The sequence below is a fragment of the Pelecanus crispus genome, chromosome 4 (genome assembly GCF_030463565.1).
Source record: "Pelecanus crispus isolate bPelCri1 chromosome 4, bPelCri1.pri, whole genome shotgun sequence".
NCBI classification, from domain to species: domain Eukaryota; kingdom Metazoa; phylum Chordata; class Aves; order Pelecaniformes; family Pelecanidae; genus Pelecanus; species Pelecanus crispus.
In genome coordinates, this window is record NC_134646.1 from 3811924 (window position 1) to 3836384 (window position 24461).

A 24461-nucleotide genomic window follows, 5' to 3' on the forward strand; every position below is an offset into this window, starting at 1 on the left:
TTGCCAAAGCTCAGACCTTCACCCTGCCCTGGGTGTGCTGGGGTAATGGGGAGCAGAAGACCTCCCCAGCTGGGTCTCGGCTTGTGTTGGGCACCTGAGGCTGCTCTTGGCTGGTAACACTGAGCTGGCTTCATCCCCACCTCAAGAGGCTCATGATAATGGTTTGTTGCAAACTTTTCCTGGGAGTGAGGGCCCAGTCTAGTCCAGCTTGGACTTGCCCTTCACCTTTGAGGTCCACAGGGTAGGTAGCTCCAGGCTGTGGCCCTGATGGGATGGGAGACCCTGCCCAGGCTCTGGCTGGTGCTCTGGTTTGAGCTTCAAATCCTCTAGCACAAGGTATAGCAAGAGAGGGGGAAGGTGTTTTGCTGACAAAATGTTTACTTTTTTTTTTTTTCTGGGGTTGGAACATATATTTTTCTCTATTTAAACATCGGGAACTGCAGCATCACCTCTGCTCAACCAATCTGGAGAGGTAGTTTTAAAAAAAAAAAAAAAATTAAGGGCTGAAAATAAAAATGCACAACCCTTTCTCTAGCATCCAGGAAGATGAGTTGGATGGGCTGAAGGCCAAATGGTTTTACTGGAGGTAGTTGTGAGCCACGAGAGCTGAAGGAGAGGGTTTCCCTGAGCTGCCTCGTACTTGAGAAACAACCTTTGAATAGGAGCAGCGTCTGAAGACGACAGCAACCCATCGGCGTGTGCTAAACGGGCTACGGAAACAAATTCAGTGACGTTTGGTCCTTGCATTTCAAATTTTCTGGTGGTTTTTTTGGTGGCAAGTGACTTGTTGGAGGCTGGAGCTGTAGGAAGGTGCGGTGCAAGGACAAGGTGATGCCTTCAGCACTGGTCGGAGCTGCTGTGGGCTTAATGTGCCCTGCTCTCACCTTGGAGGGGTAATTAATTCATCTAATGAGCATTATTGCTCCTGGAGGCTGCAACCCAGAGCCTCCGCTAATAAGTCATTAATACTTACTCCATTAATTCCACCAAGAGGCTGAGAAGATGGCATTTGGAAACACGTTGATGAGATGGTGGTCTATTCACAAATATGCAAAACAAAAGCACAATTAGGGAGGCCAGATGGAGCTGGGAAATGGTGCTGAAAACAGCCGGCCGGCTCTCCGGTGAGGACAAAGCAGGAGACCTGGAGAGGGATCACGTCATCCGTAGTGCTGCTGGCAGGCTCTGCTGCTGCCTGGAAGGCTGGGGGAATGGGATGTGCTGCACAGAGCTATGTGAACTATTTTTTTCTATATAAATAAAATATCTCTGAGATTAAATTGAGCCAAAGGCAGGGAAGTGGGAAGCCTTTAGGGAAAAATGGGTGTTTGCTATTTTTGTAAATAAAACAAGCTTGGGGCAGGGAGTTTTCTTTTTTCTTTTTTTTTTTTTAAAAAAGAAGAAAAAAAAATTAAGTCTTGATTTTTACAGCATGCTGTGCCTGGTTTGGTTTTTCTGGGTTTGTTTGGGGTTTGTGTTTTTTTTTTTTTTTTTTTCCATGCTACAGTAGCGCGGGAGGACAGAAGTCCATGGGTAAGCTGGAGGGTCTGAGGTGGGAAGATGAGAGGGGTGTTTGCAGCCATCGCCTTGCACACAGGCATCCTCCCTTGGAGGACATGATCCCCCCAAAATAAAGTGCTGTTTTCTGCTTGGCAAGCGCATCTGTTACGTTTTAGGTTGCCTTGGCCCTTGCTGGCGTACAGTGCTGCAGGCATAAACACGTTACCCATGTCCGAGGGTGGGTGCGTTATGAATAAATGACATATAAAGTGTGCTGGATCCATGGTGTGCTCACCCAGAAAAGCCCTTGGGGTGGCCCCAGCGCTGTCCGCCCAGCATCCTTCCTCCCGCAGACCTGATCTCCTGGTACCCCTGGAGCCCCCAAACCCAGTGGGCAGCTGAATTTGGCTGCACATTTCTGGGCAGGCAGGCCTTGGGGAGCACTCTGGGTTAGCTGAGCTCACTCCCAGCTCTTTATTCTTTGCAAAAAACCCACAGATTTAACATCCCTGGGGTGGTGCAGCGGGCTGAATCCCACCATCCTCACGCGGGCAGCGTCGGAGCATCCCTGCATCGCGCTCACGGTCCCCACCTCCGCCCTTGTAGCTCTCCTCCGATGCCGGGTTTCACCCAGCGGTGCCTTGGGGATTTTTGGGGCGTTACCCTGCGCTGCCTGGCCTGGCAAGCCCTTCCCCAGCTGGTTTTGGCCGGGAGCCTGGCTCGGCTTCACCTCCCCCTTTCGTTGTAAGGAGGATGCTCTGCGTCGGCGGGAGGTAGTCCCTATCCCAGCCCGTATCCCAGCCTGCTGGTTTCGGCTCTGTTTCCAAACCACAGGAACAAATGTGATGTATTAATTTATTTTTCTGCTCCGAGTCGGCGGGTAGCGTCCGCACACCTTCCCCTCTACCCACGGCAGTGAGCGCCGTCAAAAAACACAAGCGGTTTTGCACGAAGCCCTTTTTCAGCAGGGGAGAGAGAGAGAAAATGAGGCTGAAGCTCAGGTGCTGTGGAAATGTCTTTAGAAAGACGCGCGGCCGGCTGCAAGGGGAGACGGCACCCCGACGAGGGTCTCCCCGTCGGCAGGGTTCGCCTTCCCTTCCGCAGGCCTGAGGCTCGGGTGATGGGCTGGGAGGCGTGCGCCGTGTCCGGGAGGCGGGATGTCCGTCCTTTCTTCCTTTACCTTACCTGTTAGGTGAGCCTTTCAGGGCAGAGGCTTTGCCTTGCTGTTTATACCACGCCAGGGAGCAAAGAAAAGGCGCTGGCGATGATTTCTGGTCCCGGGCTCTTGTGGGAAGCGAGGAATCTCTTTTCACCCCGGGATATCCCCAAAAATACCTGCAGCCTCTTCCTTGCGCCGTAGGCAAGAGAGATTCGTTCATTTTAAGCATCCAAGCGGAGGGTTGAGCAGGAAAGCAGACCCCGCGTGCCAGCCTTGCGGACCCGCGGCTCGGCAGCGCTGGGAATGAGACCGCATCCCCGGTTTTCGCCGCTGTTGCAGAGATGAAGAGAAAATTTCCATGTGAAATTAGCCCGCGCTGATGAGGTCTGGTTTAATCTCTTGGCCAAGCCTTCCTTCTAGAAACTCCCAGTGTCCTGCAGAAGGTGGCACCTGATTTCTTTTCTCCTTCGTGCAAAAATAATTTATTCCCCTGGGGATTATATTATTTTTTTTAAGTGAAGGTGATGGCTTTTCCTCTCCCTTTATTCCCTCACTTATTTTAGCAGCAGCGGTTGAGCAAAGCGAGCGATTTTTTTTTTTTAATAGTTTGGGGTATATATGTTTTTTTTAATGCCTGCTTTTTGCTGTTGCTGGACAATATTGAGCTGTAGCTCAGGCAGGGTTTTAAAGCGGACGGGCTCTCCGATGAGCAACTTCTTGCTGGCAGGGGCGAGGGAGAGCCTTTTCTACGTGGTTCCGGGGAGGACGAGTGCGGCACCGTGCCGTCCGATTTATGTCAAGAGCAGAAGGGTGGAGGGTTTTTTTACTTAGTTTGTGGTTTTCCTCAGCCGAGGTGGCCTAATTCGCTGCTGCTTGGCTGCCAAAAAGGCGAAAGGGGGTTTTGCTCACCCCGAGCATCCTCAGAGCCTGCGCTGCCAGCAGTGCTCCCTGCCTCGGCGTCGCATTCCCCTCTCCTCCCCTGCCTCCCTAAACGCATCGCATCTCTCCGGAGCCTGGTGGGAATAGTTAGCAGCTGGCGGGATGCTGACCAGGGAAGAGGGCGAGTGGGATACGGAGCCGTCCTACCATAAATCTCGCCCCGTACACACTCCCAGCCCCAACAGTTTGCCGAGCTGGCTGTGGTTTGAAGGTGCAGGGACCGTTCGCCGCGTTATTCTCCATTTCTACCCCGTTTAGAACTAAAAGAGGGTGAGGAACAGCTCGGTATATCCACAGCTTAGCGAGCAGGCTTAGTGCCAGCGGATCCTGCGCTGAAGTGGCACAGGAAATGTGAAATTACCGCTCTCCCCTTAATGGGTTTAGTGGTGGACTTGGTAGTGTTAGGTTAATGGTTGGACTGGATGATCTTAAAGGTCTTTTCCAACCTAAACGATTCGATGATTCTACGTTAGGCTGGGCTCCAGCCACCTGACCAACGCTATATATAAAAAGGGAGGTGGATATAAAAATATAAAAAGGGAGGTGAAAGGATGGGCCACTGAAGGGGCTAAAAAAGGCTAGGAAGGAAAAGGAAAATGCATAATGATTGCTTTTCCTTTTGGGAAGCGGAGCTGGAGGAGATGTCCTCATTTCTCCTGACCTCTTCAGGTGGCCGTCACGGTGCCGGCCACGTTTATTAAGCTCCCTTGATGAAAAATCAAGAGATGATGCATCTGTTGCAGGAAGCAATCATGCAAACCCCACGAGCTTTGATGTTCCCCGGGACGCTGCTTTTAGCAGCCGGGGCGAACGGCAGAGCCTGTTTCCCAGCCTGTGCCGCCGCCGATTAACCCGAAGCAAACCGACGCCTGCGTTTCGGGCGAGATGGCAGCTCGAGCCTCTGCTGCCTCATCTCTTTGCATCCCGTAGGGAATGGTGGCTGCTTCTTGGTTGCCCTCCCTGTAGCAGCAAATGCCCCGCTGCTTCAGGGCTCCAGCTTGAGCAAAGAGCTACCTTGGAGGATCCCCTGCTGAACCTCGCGCCCTCTCCATGCAAGAAAACAGGCGGTAATTAAAAGCAGGGGCATAAAACGCTGCAAACTGGCACCCCTACTTACACAGGGGTCCTGCTGCCTTCCCCAAAACCCCTCCGGAAACTCGGTCGTGCCACTGTCATGTTGAGGGTCTGCGGGAAGCGGCCAATCTACAGCCTCCGGGGTGATGGTGGGCTTGCTGGGATGCCCCAAACCTTTTCAGCATTATTTTGTGCCCATTTATTTCCAAGACCACGCAGGCTGAGGGCTTTGCTTTTCACTGCCGGGGGATTTAGCCAGAGGCAGAAGTAGCCGAGCCAAGGGGATGTGGGCTGGGGTGAGCATCCCCTCCCCAAACCAGCCCTGCCGTCAGCCACCCCCCACCTTGGCGCGCCAGTAGCTGAACGCATAAATTGGGGATTAAAAAAAAAACTTTTTGCTGTGTTTTAGCAGCCAAGTTTTGCAAGGATTAAAAATAAAGCTGCAGAGCAAGCACCCACGTGTGTGAAATGGGGCACCTCTCGGCCCAGGAGCGTGGGTGGGCAATGCACCTTCCCACGGGCTCCCGGGCTGTGGTTGGGGGGGGTGGGAAACCACAATTTAATGGAAAAAGCCTGAAATTATGAGCTTCTGCGCAGAAGCACCTGCGGGAAAAGGAAGGGAGCGGTGATGGGGCTGCCCTGTAACTGCTCGTGGTCCCTGGCGAGGCAAGGCGAAGGATTTCGCAGCGGGGCGATGCAGGGAGGTGATTTTGGAGGAAGGGGCATGTGAAAGCACGGGAGACCCCTGCACGCTGCTGGCTCAGCATCCCCCACGCCCCCACCCCATCCCTCCCCCCTGGGGAATTCGGGTTCCCTTGCCTACAAACCAAGTGGCCGACGTGCCCCAGGACCCAGAGTTTCCTACGCAAAGGCCAAAATTCACGTTTATTGTGGGCGCCGCACGCCCGCCCTCCGGTTGCCTGTCATCCGCCGGACCCACCATAATCCTGCCCGCGGCGGTGGCTCGGCGCCCGGGCATCTCCTTGACAGCGGATGCTCTGCTGCAGAAGCACTTATAAATTAAGGAATTTTTTGGGGTTGGTTTTTTTTTTTTTTTTTCCCCTCGTCCCTGCTAGGAGTCATCGTAGAGAGGGTTGTTGTAGTTGCCCCAGGAGCCGTAGTCGTGGTCATCCAAAAGCCTGCCGTAGGAGGAGTGCCTGCCAGGGGAAAGCAAACCGCCCGGCGTTACTGGTTGCTTTGGTGGTTTAGGAGTTATTTTACCATGGGGTGAAAAAAAAAATGCACGCAAGTCCTCACTAGGTCAAGCTTTGGGATATTTTAGCAGGAAGCACCAGGACAGAAAATAAGCCCAGGCAGGATTTTTGCCCTCATTGAACCAGACCGGGACACGCCAGGGAATTAAACCAAGACGTTTGCTCGTCTCAGTCGTTGGCAAATCTCATTACAGATGCTCAGCGCTGGGCCGTGCCGCTGTTTATTGTCTAAGTCACTGCAAGACCCGTGGCAGCAGCTTGCCCTAGGGATAATTACGGGTTATGACTATGCTGAACAGCGTCTCTGGCATTTGAGTGAGGCTGTTGTAAAATAAGGAAGAAAAACTCTGCTTTCCAATGTAAATAGGGTAGAAAATGCACCCGTGCTGGGACTAGAGGCTGCACATCGCCCCGCCGGGCGTGGGGACAGCGTCTCCCCGGGGCTTTGCCCCTGAGCATCACCCTTGCGATGGTGAGGGGGCTGCAGCCTCACGAGGCGGGGCCGCGGCTCGAGCACCCCGAAAACAGCCTTACCTGATCTTGAGGTACGCCGCCGCCCCGAAAACCAGCACCACCACCACGATGACCGTCACGGTTATGGCCACGATGCTCCCTGCGGAGGGAAGGGCCATCAGAAAGGGCAGCGCTCAGCCCCACAGCACCCGCCCCACACCCCCGATGCACCCGTGCCAGCCGTCTGTGCGCAGGGGGGACATTCCCTCGCTGCTTCCTAGAGCTCCTGCGGAGGATGCTGGGCACCCCTCTGTTTTTGCAATGACCCCCTTCCCATAAAAGCAGGGCAGGTGGATTTGGGATAAAACACAGCTGGGCTTTGCTTGAGGACTATGGACTTGCTCCTCAATGCTCCTCCCAGCACCAGGCAGCATTTAGTGCTGAGCCAAGGCTAGAAAATGCTCCAGATCCCTCCCTTTCCTGGCCTTATAAAGCACTTTTAAGCTATCTGAGCTTGCAGAAGAGGACAGGTGAAAGCTACTGTCAGCTTAGTGAGGTCTCCAGGAGGGAGGACAAAAACCTAAATCTTCATAACTCAGGCTGCACCGCCTGTCCAGGCACTTGTTTCCTCTCATCCTTAAGTGTTTCAAGTAAAATTTGCAACTAAAGATTTTATTCTCATCTCCCGGCGACTGAGGTTTGGAATCTACAACTCCTTGTCTCCACTGGTGGGGCAGATGACGTAGGTTCCTTCAGGAAAGCTCAGCTTTTGCTGAATGGTGCGCTCAGAAACTTGACCACCTCTCCCCTTCCAGTTTGGTGGGTCTGCCCCTCTTATCTAAGCACCTCGAGGTTGACATGATGCCGATATATGATAGCCTACGGAGAGCAGCGGTGCTCACCTGCGCTCAAGGCGCGTGGGACCTCTTCCATGGTGACGCCGGTGGAGAGGGTGGTCTTGCCGGCGGCCGTGGCCTCGGCTGCGGTGGGGTTCGTCGCAGTCACTGGCGGGGACGTTGGCTCCACGGCCAGGCTTGACGCCATGGCCAGCGTCCCCAACGAAGGGATGTCCTCAGTCAGCGCTGGTGGCCGGGTGGTGCCGGGGCTCATCAGGACAGGCGTTGGGGACAAGACCATCCTGGGGGGTGAGTACAGGTCGCTGGTGGGGAGGGAGGAGGAGGATGAGGATGATGCAGGTATACCCGTGGGGCTGGGAGCTGCCCCCAGCTCCATCGTGCCTCTTGCCAAGCTGGCAGTATTTGCTGTCCGAAGAGCAGGGGCTGTCTCCAAGGTTGGTGGCACCGAGCTGGGGTTGGAGCCTACGGATGGGCTGTGTGTTCTGGTGACGGTGGCCGCAGCGACGGAGCTCACGGTGACGGAGGCAGGAGCAGGGGACGGTGCTGCCGCGGGGGTGGCATTGCGGCCATCCCCCTCCGCCGGCCCGGAGGACGCCCCATCCACGGCAGGTCCCGTGGACGTGGGCAGCAAGGGCTGGCCAGGAGCTGGTGTGGGGACAGCTGCATCCCTGGAGCCCAGCCCTGCCGCGATCCCCTCCGAGGGGACGGGAGGGCTGGCGGGCCCGAGGGGCGATGCTGCGGAGCCATCGCCCAGTCCTAGGAGTGAGACAAAGAAGTATTAATAACGGGGAAATCCTTGGGGCGACCTGGGGTTTGGGTGAACGCTAAAGGGTTTGGGAGTGCACCTGAAAGTACGTTTATTGTTTCTAAGATGCTGAGCGCCATCTAAAATACAGATGGGAAATATCCCTGCGTGTCTAGAGGTGAGGTTTAAACCAGACCAGTTGCCCCGGCATGCGTCAGCACTGTTTTCCCCCAAAGTTGGGACCCTCCCCCATCTCCAAACACCCCCTCCATCTTCCCAGCATCTCCTCCCAGCAGCCAGCAAAGCAGCAGGGGAGCAAGCTCCTCCTCGGCCGCAACCGCCACACAGCTGGGAATGATAACACAAGACACCTCTTTCTCCTCTCCCCCCGTTTCCTTGTGCATTCATTCGTCTCCACTTCTTAGCATGAAGATGAGTCATTTTTTCCTCTACCCCCACCAGCAGACTGCTGGGGCTCCCCCCACCACCACTTTTTATTCTCCAGGGCTAAACTCAGCACTGGGCCAGCACTAGCAGCTAGCTCCCTCAGCACAGCTGGGCCAAGGGAAGAGCATGCCAACGCTAAGTGACATCAGGAGGGATTTTTATTCCCATGCATTCATTTATTTGCAACCCCAGAGCATCTCAAGCCCAGCACTGCGAAGAGCAAGAACTTGCTCCGGTGCAACGAAGCCACAATGAATTAATTATTATTTGAGTGTGGAGGGCCAAAAAAAAAGAAAACCACACTCAGCAAAATGCTGATTTGGTGGGAACCCTGAAGCCAAACTCCCACCTCGGCTCCAGAGGACGAGCTTGGTGCTTATCTAAGTGAGAAACGACAGCAGTGAGAGTGCAGACAACTATCACAGTAGCTCTTTGTGAGCAGGAGCTCGCAGATCGTACATGGCTGGGCATCACTCATGGGCACATAGGGTTCTCCTCCCCATCACCAAGCCACCCCCCAAGGAGATGCTGTCCACCATCACGGTCAAATCTGCTGTCCCCCCAAAGCCAAACTGAAATGCCACCCGTGCAGGTGACACCCAAGGTAGCAAGAAAGGACCCAACCTGCACCAGAGATGTGCTTTAGATGGAACAGAGCTGTTGCTGGCCCACCCTGCGACTCTTATTGCACCTAAAGCTGCACCAAGAAACTGCAGCATGGGAAGGACTCAAATTTGGGAGCAGGGGCTGTGCAACACGGGGTTCCTGCAGCAAAGCCCCTCGCTGCTGAGCACCCAGGAGAGCCAGAAGGCTCCCAAGGCACAGACACCACCTCATGCTGAAGGAGAGAAGGAAACACTTCGCACCTGTGTGTAGAAATGGTGGGATGCAGCACCAGTGAGCAGGGACCCATGTTTTTGGGTGTTTTCAGCCATCAGTGCAAACAGAAGGCTGCAGGCATCTCATATGGCTTCACACAACCTGCACACCTTCAGTGGAGGAGGACAGCAGAAGGGACATCTCAGCTAAGGACCTCCAGCTCACCGCAGCAAGTGCACTGGGTGGGTAGCACACCTTTCACAAAGACATTTTCTGTCTGCAAACTTAAGCTTGGCCAGGGATTTAAGGCCAGCTCCAGGGCATGGCTTCTACTAGAGCCCAAGGCATTTAGGAGCACAAGTCCCTGGCACGCTTGACCCAGAATTTTTTTCTTGGCACTGTAGATAGCCCTGTGATGGACCTCATTTCCCAAGCAAGAGGGTCTGGGAGGTGGGACTGAGGCCATGGGTGCTCTTCTCCCAGGGACAGGCACTTGGAGATGCCTCTGAGCTTTCACCTTCCTCAGGCTCTTGGTCTGCTGAGGCGCAAGGCTGATAGACCGTAGGATAAAGGAGAGGAGATGGGTGACAAGCTGGAGTCTGGTTACCAAATAAGCTACCTGGCTCAGCACCCATGGTTCCCACACCCAGCCCACCCACAGCAGCAGGGAAGCACCCGGACACCCCACCTCCTCCTTCCCAGCTTTCCAAAGCATACCAGGCTCCTGCAAAGCTTCTGCTGTCAACGGGGCACTCTGAAGTCTCCTCTACATCTCGGGCTTCCTGGTTAATACCTGGGAGTTACTGGCATGTGAACCTGAGCTTGCCTTACTGTGAAAATCCTGAGCTTAAAAACCATTAGTTCAGATGAATGCACTGGTTTTCACAGCTCGGCTTCACCCACAGCATCTCACCAGGACATAAGCCTGCCCACAGCCCTGGCTCCATCCAACAAGCCTGCTGGGTCCCCCCCTCATCCTGTCCCCTCCTCCTGCAGAGGCTGGCGGCTCCCTTGCTCCGTTCAGGCACTGCAACACCATAAAACCAACAATTCCCTGCGCCGCTCCGTCCCCTTGCGTAGCTCTCCACCCTGATGTGCCACAGGCAGCGAGTGCCAGGTCCCCTACAGCACAGGCAGGTCCCGTGCCAGTGTGGTGGGACCTGCAAAGCACCTGCAGCAACATCTGTTGGGGACCAACACCATTTGGTACATCGCTTTCAGCGGCCAGAAACAAGCTGCAAGAACCTGCTTCTTCAGCATGTTGATATTGAGGTTCAGGTGGTTGATTTGTGCCCTTTTTGCTTTTACACTGGTTACCCCCCACCCTTGCCCGTTCTTGACCAGGTTGAAGCATCCCCATATGGTCTAACACACTCAGTTTCGGGGGCAGGTGGCAGAGTACAAAGAGGGGAGACTGCCAGAACTACATCTCCTTTTTTAAGGGAGAGAAGGTACAAGTGCCATTTCTAGCAGGTACTGTCAGTCCACAACCTTCCCACATCGCAAGAGCTGAAGGTGCCATCAGCCACAATCCCGGGAGAGCACAACCCATTGGTTTTTATGGCCAAGGGTGTGACATGAAGTCCTTGGGTGGATTCATGAGGAGCATTGAGCAACAGGGTCTTTCTCAAGGATTTAACACCATGCAGCCATCCTGGGTCTTATGCAAGAGGAGGCAGGGTCTCTGCCAGAGAGCAGAGGGTCTGCTTCGGAGATGCATAGCTGGAAAGGTGTATCAGCAATAGAAGTTGATAAAGGCGTGAGCCTTTACAATAATAAGTGTGTACTCTGGCCCAGCATGCCCTCTCCCAGCCTCCCTGCACCCACGCTTCTGACCTCAGATAATTGGATTATTTCCCCAGACACACCAGCTACACCAACACCAAGTCAGCCTCCTATCAGCACTGATGCAAGGCACCATCCCTGCAAGCGATGTTTGCAACAGCAAATCCCTCAACCTCTGCAACACTGCCTGAAGGTGCCCGGCTGACCTGACATTGCATTGGCAAGAGTAGCTTGCAGCTCATGCATGCCCTGAGCAGAGCACTCATCAGCTGTTTGAAGATGTCTGTGCTGGAGATGGCTAAGCCAGGGCCAAAATAGGCTGCCACGTGGCAACAGAAGGGGCTGGAAGTGCTGGCAAACCAAGCATTCCTTCACCCTTGGTGTTCTTCAGATCAAGGTTCAACATCTACCTGTATTTCTGTAATATAATCCTTTCTCATCACACCTTGGCATTTCAATGGGTACATGTGGCACTTTGGGACATGGTTTAGTGGGCATGGTGGTGTTGCATTGATGGTTGGACTGATGATCTTAGAGGTCCTTTCCAACCTTAATGATTCCTAGTTTTTACTTCCATTAAGAAAATAATCCAGCCACCAAGCCAGGAAAGATGAAATTATTCCTCTCCCCTTAATTGGGTTAGTGGTGGACATGGTAGTGTTGGGTTAATGGTTGGACTGGAGGATCTTAAAGGTCTTTTCCAACCTAAACGATTCTACGATTTCAACAGGTAGCAGACAGCCTCTGCCGCCCGTAGCGCAACATGCTGGTTACACCAAGCGCAGCAGGACCTTCCCAGGGCTGGAAGTACCTTGAAAGATTATTATCTCCCTGTAAAAGTGGATGTTTCTAGTCTCTTTGACACAGGCAGCTTACCACCTCTCTGCAAAGCCACCCCGGCGTCCCAGGTCGCTTGTTTGTGCTTTGCGTCAGCAGAGCTCTCATGATCTGCTTGAACTTTGGAGGCAAACCGATAGAGACCTCAAAAAGCTGGCAATACTGCTAGCCAGGATGACTCAGGCAGTTTCCGATAATATCTAAGGGGTATAAATTCAGCGGGTGAGCCAAAATGGGATGCAGGAACAAACTTTGGCCGCTGGCTGAGCGCTCCCAGCCAAGCAGGTCACAAGTCGCAGGGACATTTCCCAGGAGAGCAAGCATGGCCACAGGCAGCACGCTGCTCAGCTCAGCCCTGGTTTTCCCCATCTTCCCCTGCTCCGGTATCATCATTGCCAGCCAAGCTTTGGGTTCCAGATCAATAGCGCTGCACTACTTTCTGCTAGCAAAGCCTGCCTGTGCCAGCCCTCTGCCAGCATCTTGTTCCCCCACGCCATCGCCTCCATCAGGTTATCTGGGACCCAACAACTGCCCTGGGGTCCAGCTCCCACCCATGGCACATCACCCCCTCTCTACACAGGCCCCTTTGCACCCCAGGAAAAGCCCAGCTGGGATCCCAGAGGCAATGCAGGCTGCTTCCGAGCTGGGTTCAGATGAGAGGACAAGGAGGAGCTGGCTGAGGAACCCCTTGGCTGGTAGCTCCACGTATCCTCATGCCACATCACCCAGCTCACGGACAGCCTGCCCCCAGGTTGCTGAGGGGCCAGAAGAGCACCCAGCTGGTCTGCAAGCCCAGTCCTCTACCAACACATCTGAAAAGGAAAGGCAAGGTGGGGGTTTCCTTGTTTCTCCAGCACCTGGTCCATAGGAGCTGCAGCTATGAGCAGGAACCAGTGCAGTGCACTGGATTAAGGGACAAAAAACCACAGTAGAAAGCTTCTTTTAGGACCGCATGACTTCAAAGGATAAAAAAAACCCCTCAGACAGGGTTTGTCAGGGGGACTGAAGGATGTTAGCTATCAAAGGATGCCGAGCATTGTTTGGCCCCGAGGAATTTGCCCATCTAATTCACTAAAGGCAGTTGACCACCCCGCTGGAATCCAGTTCAGAGCACAGGCAAGCAGGGGACTGCCAGGAGAACGTAACCACCTCAAAAAACCGCAATGTCACACTTCGCAGCCCCACCTGAGCTTTGAAAGGTCCTTTCTCTGGGTGTTCTTCCCTAGCAGCATGGGAAACAGCCAAGAAAAGAAAAACCCCAAACCTCTATAATTCAAATATCTTGCTCTTAGGGGATATTAACCCTCATCACCTGCCAACCCAAGGAATGAACCATCCACCTGATGGATTATCTGCCTCTCCTATTTGGATGCTGTTCTCCTGGCTTCTGCAAGCCACTTAAAGGTGGTGGTCTCAGCCTTGTAGAAGCTGAACCCTGTGCCTGGGCTCTGCTTAGGAAACAGCTGCCTGACCTGGGCTGGCAGCCTCTCCCGCAACACATTTCTCAGGCACTCCAGAAGCAATTGCAGCAAGCTTTTAAATTGTTCTGTCAGCTAAAATGCAGCATAAAAAAAAAACCAAACAAGAGAACATCTCCAGCACAAGTGAATGACATCAGATGGAGCAGCCATGCCACAGCAAACAAACATCCACTGATAAGGCAGAGATGGAGCTCTTAACGAGCTTTGCTTCATGACTCATCACATCTGATGTAACTACCAGAAGGTCTGCTTGACCTAACCCACTCACCACATGCCTGCTCTCAGCCTGAATTAACTAAGGCACCCATACCCCAGCTGCAGCAAGTGATGCTCCTTGAACAGCTAGAGCCCCACAGATAATAAAAGTTTCTGTAATATTAAAGTTATTTTTTTCCCCCTCCCAGCAGCTTGTCCTGACTGTATTTACACAAGAAATCCAACCACCCTTTCTGAACAATAAATGTAATAACAGAAGAAGAATAAGTAACCACAGCAAGGAGGTCTGTTGGGCACCCACAGCATACTGTACTTGTGCAGCAAGGTTGGGTACCACTTTTTATGCCAGCTCAGCAGCTGCTGCTGCTGGGGCAGATGCTAACAAAAATATACAACCAAACCCATACCTAAATAACGTAAAGTTTTTCATTTTAAGAGTCCATTGTAAAATCACTATAGACAATTGTTCATTTAGGTTGGAAAAGATCTTTAAGATCATCCAGTTTGACCATTAAGCTAACACTACCAAGTCCACCACTAAACTAATTAAGGGTAGAGTAGCAATTTCATGTTTCCAAGACCTATCCAGAATATGCAAAGAAAGATATTAACACAGCCCCATTGTCTACTCAAGACAAGGAAATATGTTAAGTTTGGGGTCAACGCAAGAAACAATCACAAACATCATCAAAACATCATCCCAAAACAAAAAAAAGAACATGCTAAAAACAACCTACACACAACACAATTCCAAAAACCACCAAACACACTGTGAAGATGAGAGGCTGGGGCCTGAGCCTGAGCTTAAATGGAGGTCCTGGCCCAATGGGCAGAGGGTGCGTGGGTGGGGGGGTCCCAAGTGAGGCTCAGCGGGGTGATTAGGGGCTATTAGCACAGTTGGGGGCTCCGACATAAAAGCTGGTGGCTGGAGTTGTGTTCTTTCTGCATAGAATTGTTAAGAACATGGAAAAAACATTATGCATAATTAATTGTACATGATGGTCTGAGTGAGGGGAAGTTGGTGCACAGCAGTAAGTTCTTCTATCAACTTTTTCAGAGGAGCAACTGGATCCTCAAAGCCAAGGTAAATTTGTGTACCTTACTTGGTGATGTGTTTGGTGGTATGCAATCTTCTTTGACCTTCTGCAGGTCCTATATTATGCTGGTTTTCACTGAGCAGTGATGATAGAGGAACCCTGACTTCTCTGGTCCTACAGTATATGTTGATTTTTTTTTTTTTACTAGGTTATGTGATACAGAGCAATAAAACAATTTATGTTCAAACATAATGTGAGGACTCCCTGTTTGTGACCTTACTGACTTAGCTTTGGTTTCTGTGGCTGGGAATTCCCATACTTTGTGCTGGTTTTTTGCAGTTTTCTTCCCCCTTTCTCATGCTCAGGTGTAGCTTTTATTTTGCTATTGCTTCTTAGCTGTAAAACTGCTATCATCTAGCTGTCAGTGGCAAAAGGTCTACTTGTGGTGGCTAAAACAAAATAAAACTGGTTTTTGCTTTGGGTTCAACTTGTTTTTCAAGCTGTTCAGCATTGGGCTGTCTTACCATTTCTGTCACTGTGTAATTTGGGTTTTGGGGTTGTTCATTTCTCTCCTCTCTGGTTGGAGGGCCCCACCTGCAGTAAACAAGGGGCTGACTAAGCTCTCTACTGATATGGTAGAAGAGGGAGGATGTGGTGGTTGTCTTGGGCTTTGTGTCTCTGCTCTTCTAGGGCACTGTTGCAGAGCCCTGCTGTCTTGTCCCCAAGAAACAAGGATGATGTGGTGATTTGGGAGCAGCTCTGCAGGGTTGAAGCTCTGTTGCAGACCCAACAAGTTTCCATGCCATTGGGAGCACCCAGCTGGGTTGGTACTGGACAATGGTAACTCTTGGGGACATCTCTGGCTGCTGTTGAGCTTTTGGGAGTAGACTGGGGCCAACATGGTGGCTCTCCAGGGCTGTAGCAAAGCTCCAGCACAGCGTATGGGTGCTGATGAGCTATAATGCTAGCGGAGCACCCCTGGGTGATGTGCTGTTTCCTTGCTGCCTGCTCAGCTCCTGCTGTATCACCTTTATTTTCAATGCCAGGTTGCGTTGGTGATGGTATAAAACCGGTTGTGAGAGGAGGAAGAAACCAAATGAGAAAATCAGGGGCCACAAACATCAACAGGTAAAAGGCAAAGCTATCCAACAACTGCATAAAGAAGCCAAGGCCATCAGATCAAATAAATCTGCAGTTGCTCTGATTTACTGGTGAGCTGAGCAGGCTTCCTGTGTGATTAGTTTTCTTCTGCTGCATGGTCGTTAAGTGGTTTAGGTCTAATTGCTCCAAAGCCTGATGCTTTCTATAGCGAAGAGAAACAGCTACGCAATGGAAATCAGTGTACTGTCTCCATGTGTCCCTCACCACCTAGAGGCACCATTCCTGGGGGAGAGGCTGTCCCAAACATGCAGCTGGCCAGGACCCCCTGGGGATGTCCCTTGGCAGCCCTCCTTGAGGGTGCAGCCCCCAAAGGGGTTGCTGCTGAGCAAACCCATCAGCATCCAACTCCTTGGGTGTAGGGGTTGTACCAGCATCTCTTGTAGATGCACAGCATGCCTTTTGTAAAAGGCAGGAGCAAAATCCACGCGGCCAAACAGATAAAGTTGGGGGCTTTGGGCAAGCTGGTGAGGAGAGGCTCCAAGTGAGGTCTTCACTGGCTGGTGGGTTATGGCCTGGCTTGAGAGCAGCAGTTGCTCTCCTCCAGGCTATTGCATGGGAGGAAGGAGCTAACATGGGGGCCTGGCTCGCTCTTGTGTACTTTTCAGACCCTGAGGAAAGCTGTTGCAGGCAGATTGCTCTTGAGGAACTGGGCGGACAGCTTCACCATCCTGCAGTCTCCGCTCTTCCCAGCAAAAAAACCATAATGCCAACTTTTAAAGACAAGATGGCTGCCTGCATGCTGCATGGTCCCTATGACCAGCTCCTTCCTTGAAGCCTGGGGTGGATGTCCAAGTCCTCCTCAGGCAACCATCTCCCCTAAGGTCCAAACCCAGCAGCAAGGGCTGTTGGTTGCACAACAAGCCCACCCTTCACAGCAGCTGCGGAGCTGGGTGGCCATACCACCTCCAAGCAAAGAAAAAAGCATTGTGTTCCCCCCTGCCCGGTGCTAAGCGTTGCTTAATTATTTGACTTGTGAAGCACTTGATCCTGAAGTTGCAATGAAATTATAGCAGAAAAGAAGGTGAAGAGGAGTCTTGAGAGGTTTTTCTCCTTCCGAGAGTGACAAAGCAACCTGTGGCTGCTGGTCAAGCCGTGCAGCCAGAGGTGTCTGATGAGGACCTGGGGTGGAAAACCTCCGTGTTCCTGGAGAACCCCAGGTTGGCAGGGCCCTGTGTCCCCCTCGGGGGGTGTTGGCAGGCTGTCCCCTCACATGGTGGCTTGAGCTGATTGCTGGGCAGCGCGGGAACTCTTCCTCTTGGTGTGAGCTTTGTCCTCGTTAAGAGCAGTAGTTTACAGCACCAGCTCTTTCAAAAAGGAGTTTTGCTTGATTTAAATAAAAACTACTGTAGCTATTGCACATTATATTCTTTTGAAACATGCAAATACGTGTGATGCTGTGCTTGTTTCCCTGGGATATTACACTCTGGGAGGAGAAATCACTGGTCAGCTCTTTGGGCTGGGAGGCTGGCAGATGGCCCTGCCTGCCATCAGCTTTGCCTGCTTGTGCAGCTGGGATCGGGCCCCCTCACAAAACATTTTCCCAGGCGGATATCTTGGATATGGCTCTGGAGCTGGCCGGGCATGTTGCAAACAGCAGCTCTGCCCAAGTGACAATGCACCAGCTAAATAATTTTCCTGGCTAGCTGCTAATTACTGCTTCTAGGTGCAGCTTTTGACATGCGTCAGCCCCATCCCAGCCTTCCCCAGGAGCAATTGGGTTCAGCAGAGGAATTTTTGAGCATCCTCTGGTATTAGAGGCTGAAGATGTTGCTTGCTCGTTTGCGCTGGGAGAGGGGATGATTAACTATCCATCTCCCTGTCCCTCAGCTCACATATGGGGGAGCAGGGCCAGGAGTGCTCAAAATTTCACCACCTCTGCGGCAGCTCAAAGCAGCCTGTGGTGCCAGGCTCTGAGACACCCCCCCACCCCCCCCCCAAAAAGCAGATTTTCCTCCCCGGAGGCTCCTTGCAGAAGCACCCAAAGCCTTTAAAGCCCAAAGCTGCCTCTTGCAGGTATTTTAAAATATCTCAGCTGCTGGCTGGGGAGCAGGGCGAACTGCAAAAGAGGAAAGCACACTCGGGGCTGCAGCAACCGGGTATTCGTACGGGGGCAGGCATCACGTCAGGAAAGCAAAGCAGGTTTGAATTTACATCCAGAGTAAGAAGTAATAATAGGATAAAAACTTCCTTGTGAGAGATGCTATTATTTCATTATGTGGCCAGGCAAAGCCCAGCCTTGTTTTACTCCTGCCCAGTGACGTCCTCTCTATCACTAAGTCCTGAAGAATGAGCTCGAAGCATATTTAAATCATGCTTTTTGTTTTCTCACAGGTGATAAATATATGCATTTTAAAGTATTATTTCTATGGGGGGGGGGGGGGGAAAGAAGTTGTAGAAAGCATCCGAAAGGTTTGGGGGTGTTTGGGAGCAGCCCGAGAGCAAGGGGACTGTACTCCAGGGAAATCTTTCCCAGCTCTTCTGCCAAGCCCCGCTGGCGTTGGTGCTTTAGAGAGGGATGGTCGTGGGAACAGCTTTGGGTTTGTCCCGGGTGCTGGGAAAAACCCGCCTCCCAACCCCAAAGCGGCCGAGGGCTGACTCCCAGCAGAGGCTGGCCGCTTTGGAGCCGCTCACCGAGGCGGCAGCCGAATTGGGGCCAAGCAGAAGCCCATAAAGGAGGCGAGCCGCTTCCCCGGCATCCCCGCGGAGCCAAATGTAGGTTCATCCCCATCCCTCCCAAACGCGCTTGCTTGGAAAGTACAGAAATGAGAAATGAGCTCGCTGGCAAACTCCCTCTTTACAAGGAGAAGGATTTAGCCAGCTCTCCCTCCTCTTGCACTAGCGGGGTCACTTAAACGGGGGAAGATCTCCCACAAGCTGATGCGGTCCAGGATGATGGTTTGCCGCTCCCGCAGCCGTGGCCTCCCCAGCTGCAGTTTGGGGGACACGGCTGCAGGCTTTCGCAGGGAGCTCCGAACCTCACCCAGCCTCGTCCCCTCGCGCTGCTCCTGCTGCACGCCCACAGCAATTTAATAGCAACAGCTTTCCCCCCTGTGTTTCTCCTTGCGCCCGTCGCTCGGTTATGCAAGGGTGTTTTTTCATGTTTCCGAGCGAGCAGCTCTTCGTGGTGTTTATTAAAAATCCCAGCCTGGACGGAGGGATAACCTGCGCGTGCTGTTATTTGAAAGCGCTCGCAGTCGCGCTGGCCAGGGGCTGAACCGTCTCCTCTGAGCGTCGTAGTGGGGGAAAGATGTCAAATTGGGGGGTTTCTATGAATTGGGGAGGTTGATATTGCCGGGGGGGGCAGATGGAGGGAGATGTCTTTAGCTGGTCGGGGAAAGCGGCAGGTGCTGGGTGCGCAGGAGCCTCCGCTCAAGGCCGGGGCGAGCGATAAAAGCTCCTTCAAAGCAGCGACGGCGCTGGGAAGGGGGATGCCAGGCTTGGGCCGGGGGGGTGGGGGGTGAGCTCCAGCCTTGGGGGGGGGGGGTGGGGGGGGGCTGCCTGCAAGGAGATGCTGGTGGCTCCCCTAAAGTTGTCCTCCTGCGCCCTGGCTCCGGGCCAGCCGGGGACCCAGCTGCGGACCCCGCTGCGGGGCAGAGGTCGAGGAGAAGAGGGGGCGAAAACGCTTTTCGCCCGGCGCCACTGGCATCGGGGTGGCTGTGGGTATGGGGGGGGGGGGGGGTGTGCTCTGCGGACCCCCTTCTCCGCGCATCCTGACTTTGCTGGGAGGGAGGCGGGGGGGCTGCCTTCCTACCCCCACTCCCCACCGCATCGCTCCCAGCCAGGCACCGGGGGGGTCCCCGGTACCCACCCCCCCCACCCCCCCCGCCCCAAGCCCGGTCCGGCGGCGAGCTCTTACCTGCCGGGAGGAGGAGGAGGAGGGCGAGGAAGAAGCGGCAGCAGCAGCCCATGGTGCCGGCGGCGCTGGCAGCCGCGGCGGGAGGGAGGGAGGCAGCGCCCGGCCCCGCTGCCCGCCCCGCTCCGGCCCCCGCCGCCGCCCCGCTCCGGCCCCGTCCAGCCCCGGGCGCACAGCGGCACCTGCCGGTACCGGTTACCGCGCCGGGGCTCCGGGACCGGGCAGCGCGGGTCGGATCCAGGGCGGCAGCGCTGGGTGCAGGGCATCGGCGCTGGGTGTTAGGGACCGGCCGTGGGGTACCGGGTACCCCGTACTGGGCACCGTAGGGTACCGGGTACCCCATACTGGGCACCGTAGGGTACCGGGTACCGGGTACCCCATACTGGGCACCGTAGGGTACCGGGTACCGGATACCAGATACCCCATACTGGGCACCGTAGGGTACCGGATACCGGATACCCCATACTGGGCACCGTAGGGTACCGGGTACCGGATACCAGATACCCCATACTGGGCACCATAGGGTACCGGGTACCCCGTACTGGGCACCGTAGGGTACCGGGTACCGGATACCGGATACCCCATACTGGGCACCGTAGGGTACCGGATACCGGATACCCCGTACTGGACACCGTAGGGTACCGGGTACCCCGTACTGGGCACCGTAGGGTACCGGGTACCCCATACTGGGCACCGTAGGGTACCGGATACCGGATACCCCATACTGGGCACCGTAGGGTACCGGGTACCCCGTACTGGGCACCGTAGGGTACCGGATACCGGATACCCCATACTGGGCACCGTAGGGTACCGGGTACCCCGTACTGGGCACCGTAGGGTACCGGGTACCGGATACCGGATACCCCATACTGGGCACCCTAGGGTACCGGGTACCAGGTACCCCATACTGGGCACTGTAGGGTACCAGGTACCCCGTACTGGGCACCATAGTGTACTGGATGCCCCGTACTGGGCACCGTAGGGTACTGGGTACCCCATACTGGGCACCGTAGGGTACCGGGTACTGGATACCCTGTACTGGGCACCATAGGATACCGGGTTCCCTGTACTGGGCACTGTAGGGTACCAGATACGGGATACCCCGTACTGGGCACTGTAGGGTACCGGGTACTGGATACCGGATACCCCCTACTGGGCACCGTAGGGTACTGGGTACCAGGTACCGGGTACCCTGTACTGGGCACCGTAGGGTACCGGATACCAGATACCCCCTACTGGGCACCGTAGGGTACCGGATACCAGATACCCCATACTGGGCACCGTAGGGTACCGGGTACCCCATACTGGGCACCATAGGGTACCGGGTACCGGATACCAGGTACCCCATACTGGGCACTGTAGGGTACCGGGTACCCTGTACTGGGCACTGTAGGGTACCGGGTACCAGATACCCCGTACTGGGCACTGTATGGTACCGGGAACCAGGTACCCCGTACTGGGCACCATAGGGTACCAGATACCCTGTAATGGGCACTGTAGGGTACCGGATACCCCATACTGGGCACCGTAGGGTACCGGGTACCCCGTACTGGGCAGCGTAGGGTACCAGGTACCGGATACCCCGTACTGGGCAGCGTAGGGTACTGGGTGCTGGGATGGAGCGGTGGCACCAGGCACCCTGCCCTGGGGTGAGGTCCTGGGTACCCAGCACTGGTGCTGGGTGCTGAGCATCGTGCCAGGACCCAGCACCGGCCACCGGGCATGGGGTGCTGTTGTCGCAGCCGGCAGCATCGGGTGGGTGCTCGGGGCGCCCCGTGGCATTGCCTCTTGCCCTTCTCCTTCCTCAGGGCCACGCTGGCTCCTGCCTGGATATAAGTTACGTTTTTAAAGAAATAAATGCTGCGTGTGCCTTGCCAGGGCATCTTCCCTCGGGGGAACACGGGGCAGAAGCCCGCTCCTGCCGTGGCTGGAGTCGCTTATGCTTTTGAAGAAATAAATTCTGTGTGCACCTTGCCAGGGCATCTTCCCTCGGGGGAACACGGGGCAGAAGCCCTCTCCTGCCATGGCTGGAGACACGTTCTTTCTTTTAAAGAAATAAATGCTGTGTGTGCCTTGCCAGGGCATCTTCCCTCAGGGGAGCACAGGACAGAAGCCCTTTTCTGCAATGGCTGGAGTCACTTTCTTCCTTTCTTTTTAAAGAAATAAATGCTGTGTGCACTTTGCCAGGGCGTCTTACCACGGCTGGATGGCGTTGCCCCTGCCTGCCCTCGCCGCCGAGCATCACCTGCTACACCCAGGGGGTCCGGAGCCCGCTGCGGGGGACACCCCAAACTACGTGCATCGAGGGGAGCCGGGCCAGAGCCAGGCAGCCCAGGGTCCTGCCTTGCCCCAGCGTGAACTGCTCCCAAAATGCAGCTCCCGGCACCCAAAGGACTCAGCCAGGAGACACCTGCGGTGCAGCAGAAGGTACGAGTGCCATTTTTTTACTTCTTTCCTTCTGGAAAGCGTTTTGCTACGGGTGAAATGTTTTCAGGCTGAACTCATCTTCTCCAGGCTTTTGCATGCTCGCTACGGAAAAGGATGTCATCGAAGCCGGGCCGTGGCCGAGCTATCTTTAACTGGGGTTACGCAGCCATCTATTCTGTTGCATTGTGTGGCGTTTTCTCAGGACGCATCCTGGCTCCGGGCCCAAAACAGCAGGACACAAAATCCAAGTCAGCTGGCGTTTCTGGAGCGGCCGGGATGCCGGCTGCTTTGCTGTACATTGGGCGGCATTGGCATCTCAGCTCTCCTTGAAACCCTTCCTCCGCTTGGGAGGAGGGAAAATAATGCTGTTATCGCTGCAGGAACTTGGCGCTGTGGGAACCGTGTGATAATTTCCCTGCTGCTGGTCTCCCAGTGATTGTTCCCTGTACTCGGCGCTGGGGAGGCTGCATCTGGAATGCTGTGTCCAGTTTTGGGCCCCTCACTACAAGAAGGGCATTGAGGGGCTGGAGCGTGGCCAGGGAAGGGCAACGGAGCTGGGGAAGGGTCTGGAGCACAGGGCTGATGGGGAGCGGCTGAGGGAGCTGGGGGTGTTCAGCCTGGAGAAGAGGAGGCTGAGGGGAGACCTTATCGCTCTCCACAACTGCCTGAAAGGAGGGTGTAGTGTGGTGGGTGTTGGTCTCTTCTCCCAAGTAGTTAGCAATAGGACATGAGGAAATGGGCTCAGCTGCGCCAGGGGAGGTTTAGATTGGATATTAGGAAAAATTTCTTCACGGAAAGGGTAGTCAAGCATTGGAAGAGGCTGCCCAGAGAGGTGGTGGAGTCCCCATCCCTGGAGGGGTTCAAAAAACGGGCAGATGTGGCACTTTGGGACATGGTTTAGTGGACATGGTGGTGTTGGGTTGATGGTTGGCCTGATGCTCTTAGAGATCCTTTCCAACCTTAATGATTCCTAGTTTTTACTTTCATTAAAAAATAATCCCGCCACCAAGCCAGGAAAGATGAAATTATTCCTCTCCCCTTAATTGGTTTAGTGGTGGACTTGGCAGTGTTAAGTTAATGGTTGGACTGGATGATCCTAAAGGTCTTTTCCAACCTAAACGAGTCTATGATTCTATGATTCTATCCTTTTTTTGACTGTCTTTTGCAGAAGGAGCTGCGTGTTTCCATGCACAGAAGGAGGTTTCCAAGGAGAAGGCAGGGCTGGACACAGCCGCCGCTCTGCACCATGCCCTTGGGTGCAAACCCTGTGCCTGAGCTGGGTGCTGTGGTGCCAAGGGCTGGGCTGTGGGAGGCCCTGAATGCCCCTGCCAGGCACCATCCTCAAGCTCCAGCCACCATCAGCAGGGCCACCTCTGCTCAGCCACCTCTGCCTGGTCTCATTGGCATGGTCACCTCAGCAGGGCCACCTCCACCTGGTCTCATCAGCATGGTCACCTCTGCCTGGTCTTATTGGCATGGTCATCTCTGTGAGGCCACCTCAGTAGGGCCACACCTGCCTGGTCACCTCTGCATGGTCTCATCAGCATGACCACCTCTGCCTGGTCTCATCAGCAAGGCCATCTCCACCTGGTCACTTCTGCCTGGGCTCATCAGCATGGTCACATCTGCCTGGTCACCTCTGCCGGGTCACCCTGCCTTGTCTTGTTGGCATGGTCACCTCTGTGTGGCCACACCTGCCTGGTCACCTCTGCATGGTCACATCTGCCCTATCACCCCTGCCTGGTCTCATCAGCATGGCCACCTCAGCAGGGCCACACCTGCATGGCCACCTCTGCCTGGACTTATCAGCATGGCCACCCCTGCCTGGTCTCGTTGGCATGGTCACATCTGCCTGATCACCCCTGTCTGGTCTCATCAGCAAGGTCATCTCCACCTGGTCACTTCTGCCTGGTCTCATCAGCATGGCCACCTCTGCCTGGTCACCTCTGCCTGGTCTCATTGGCATGGTCACCTCAGCATGGCCACCTCCGCCTGGTCACTTCTGCCTGGACTTATCAGCATGGCCACCCCTGCCTGGTCTCGTTGGCATGGTCACATCTGCCTGATCACCCCTGTCTGGTCTCATCAGCAAGGTCATCTCCACCTGGTCACTTCTGCCTGGTCTCATCAGCATGGTCACCTCAGCATGGCCACCTCCGCCTGGTCACTTCTGCCTGGTCTTATCGGCATGGTCACATCTGCCTTGTCATCTCTGCCCGGTCTCATTGGCACGGTCACCTCTGCAAGACCACCTCAGTAAGACCACCTCTGCTTGGTCACCTCTGCATGGTCACATCTGCCTGATCACCCCTGCCTGGCCTCATCAGCATGGCCACCTCTGCCTGGACTCATTGGCATGGTCATCTCAGCAGGGCCACCTCCACCTGGTCATTTCTGCCTGGTCTCATCAGCATGGTCACCTCTGCCCGGTCACTTCTGCCTGGTCTCATCTGCCTG

General features: G+C 54.5%; 1 protein-coding gene across 1 annotated transcript; it reads right to left on the reverse strand.

Moving 5' to 3' along the window:
• Positions 1-5744: 5744 nt before the first annotated feature.
• Positions 5745-20925, reverse strand: PARM1 (prostate androgen-regulated mucin-like protein 1). Its single transcript, XM_075709394.1, has 6 exons — positions 20800-20925; positions 20113-20691; positions 19878-20004; positions 7242-7952; positions 6421-6499; positions 5745-5829 (listed from the first exon to the last, which is right to left on the reverse strand). Exons 1-6 carry the CDS (start codon positions 20923-20925, stop codon positions 5745-5747), a joined length of 1707 nt encoding a protein of 568 aa, XP_075565509.1.
• Between the last annotated feature and the right edge of the window lie 3536 nt (positions 20926-24461).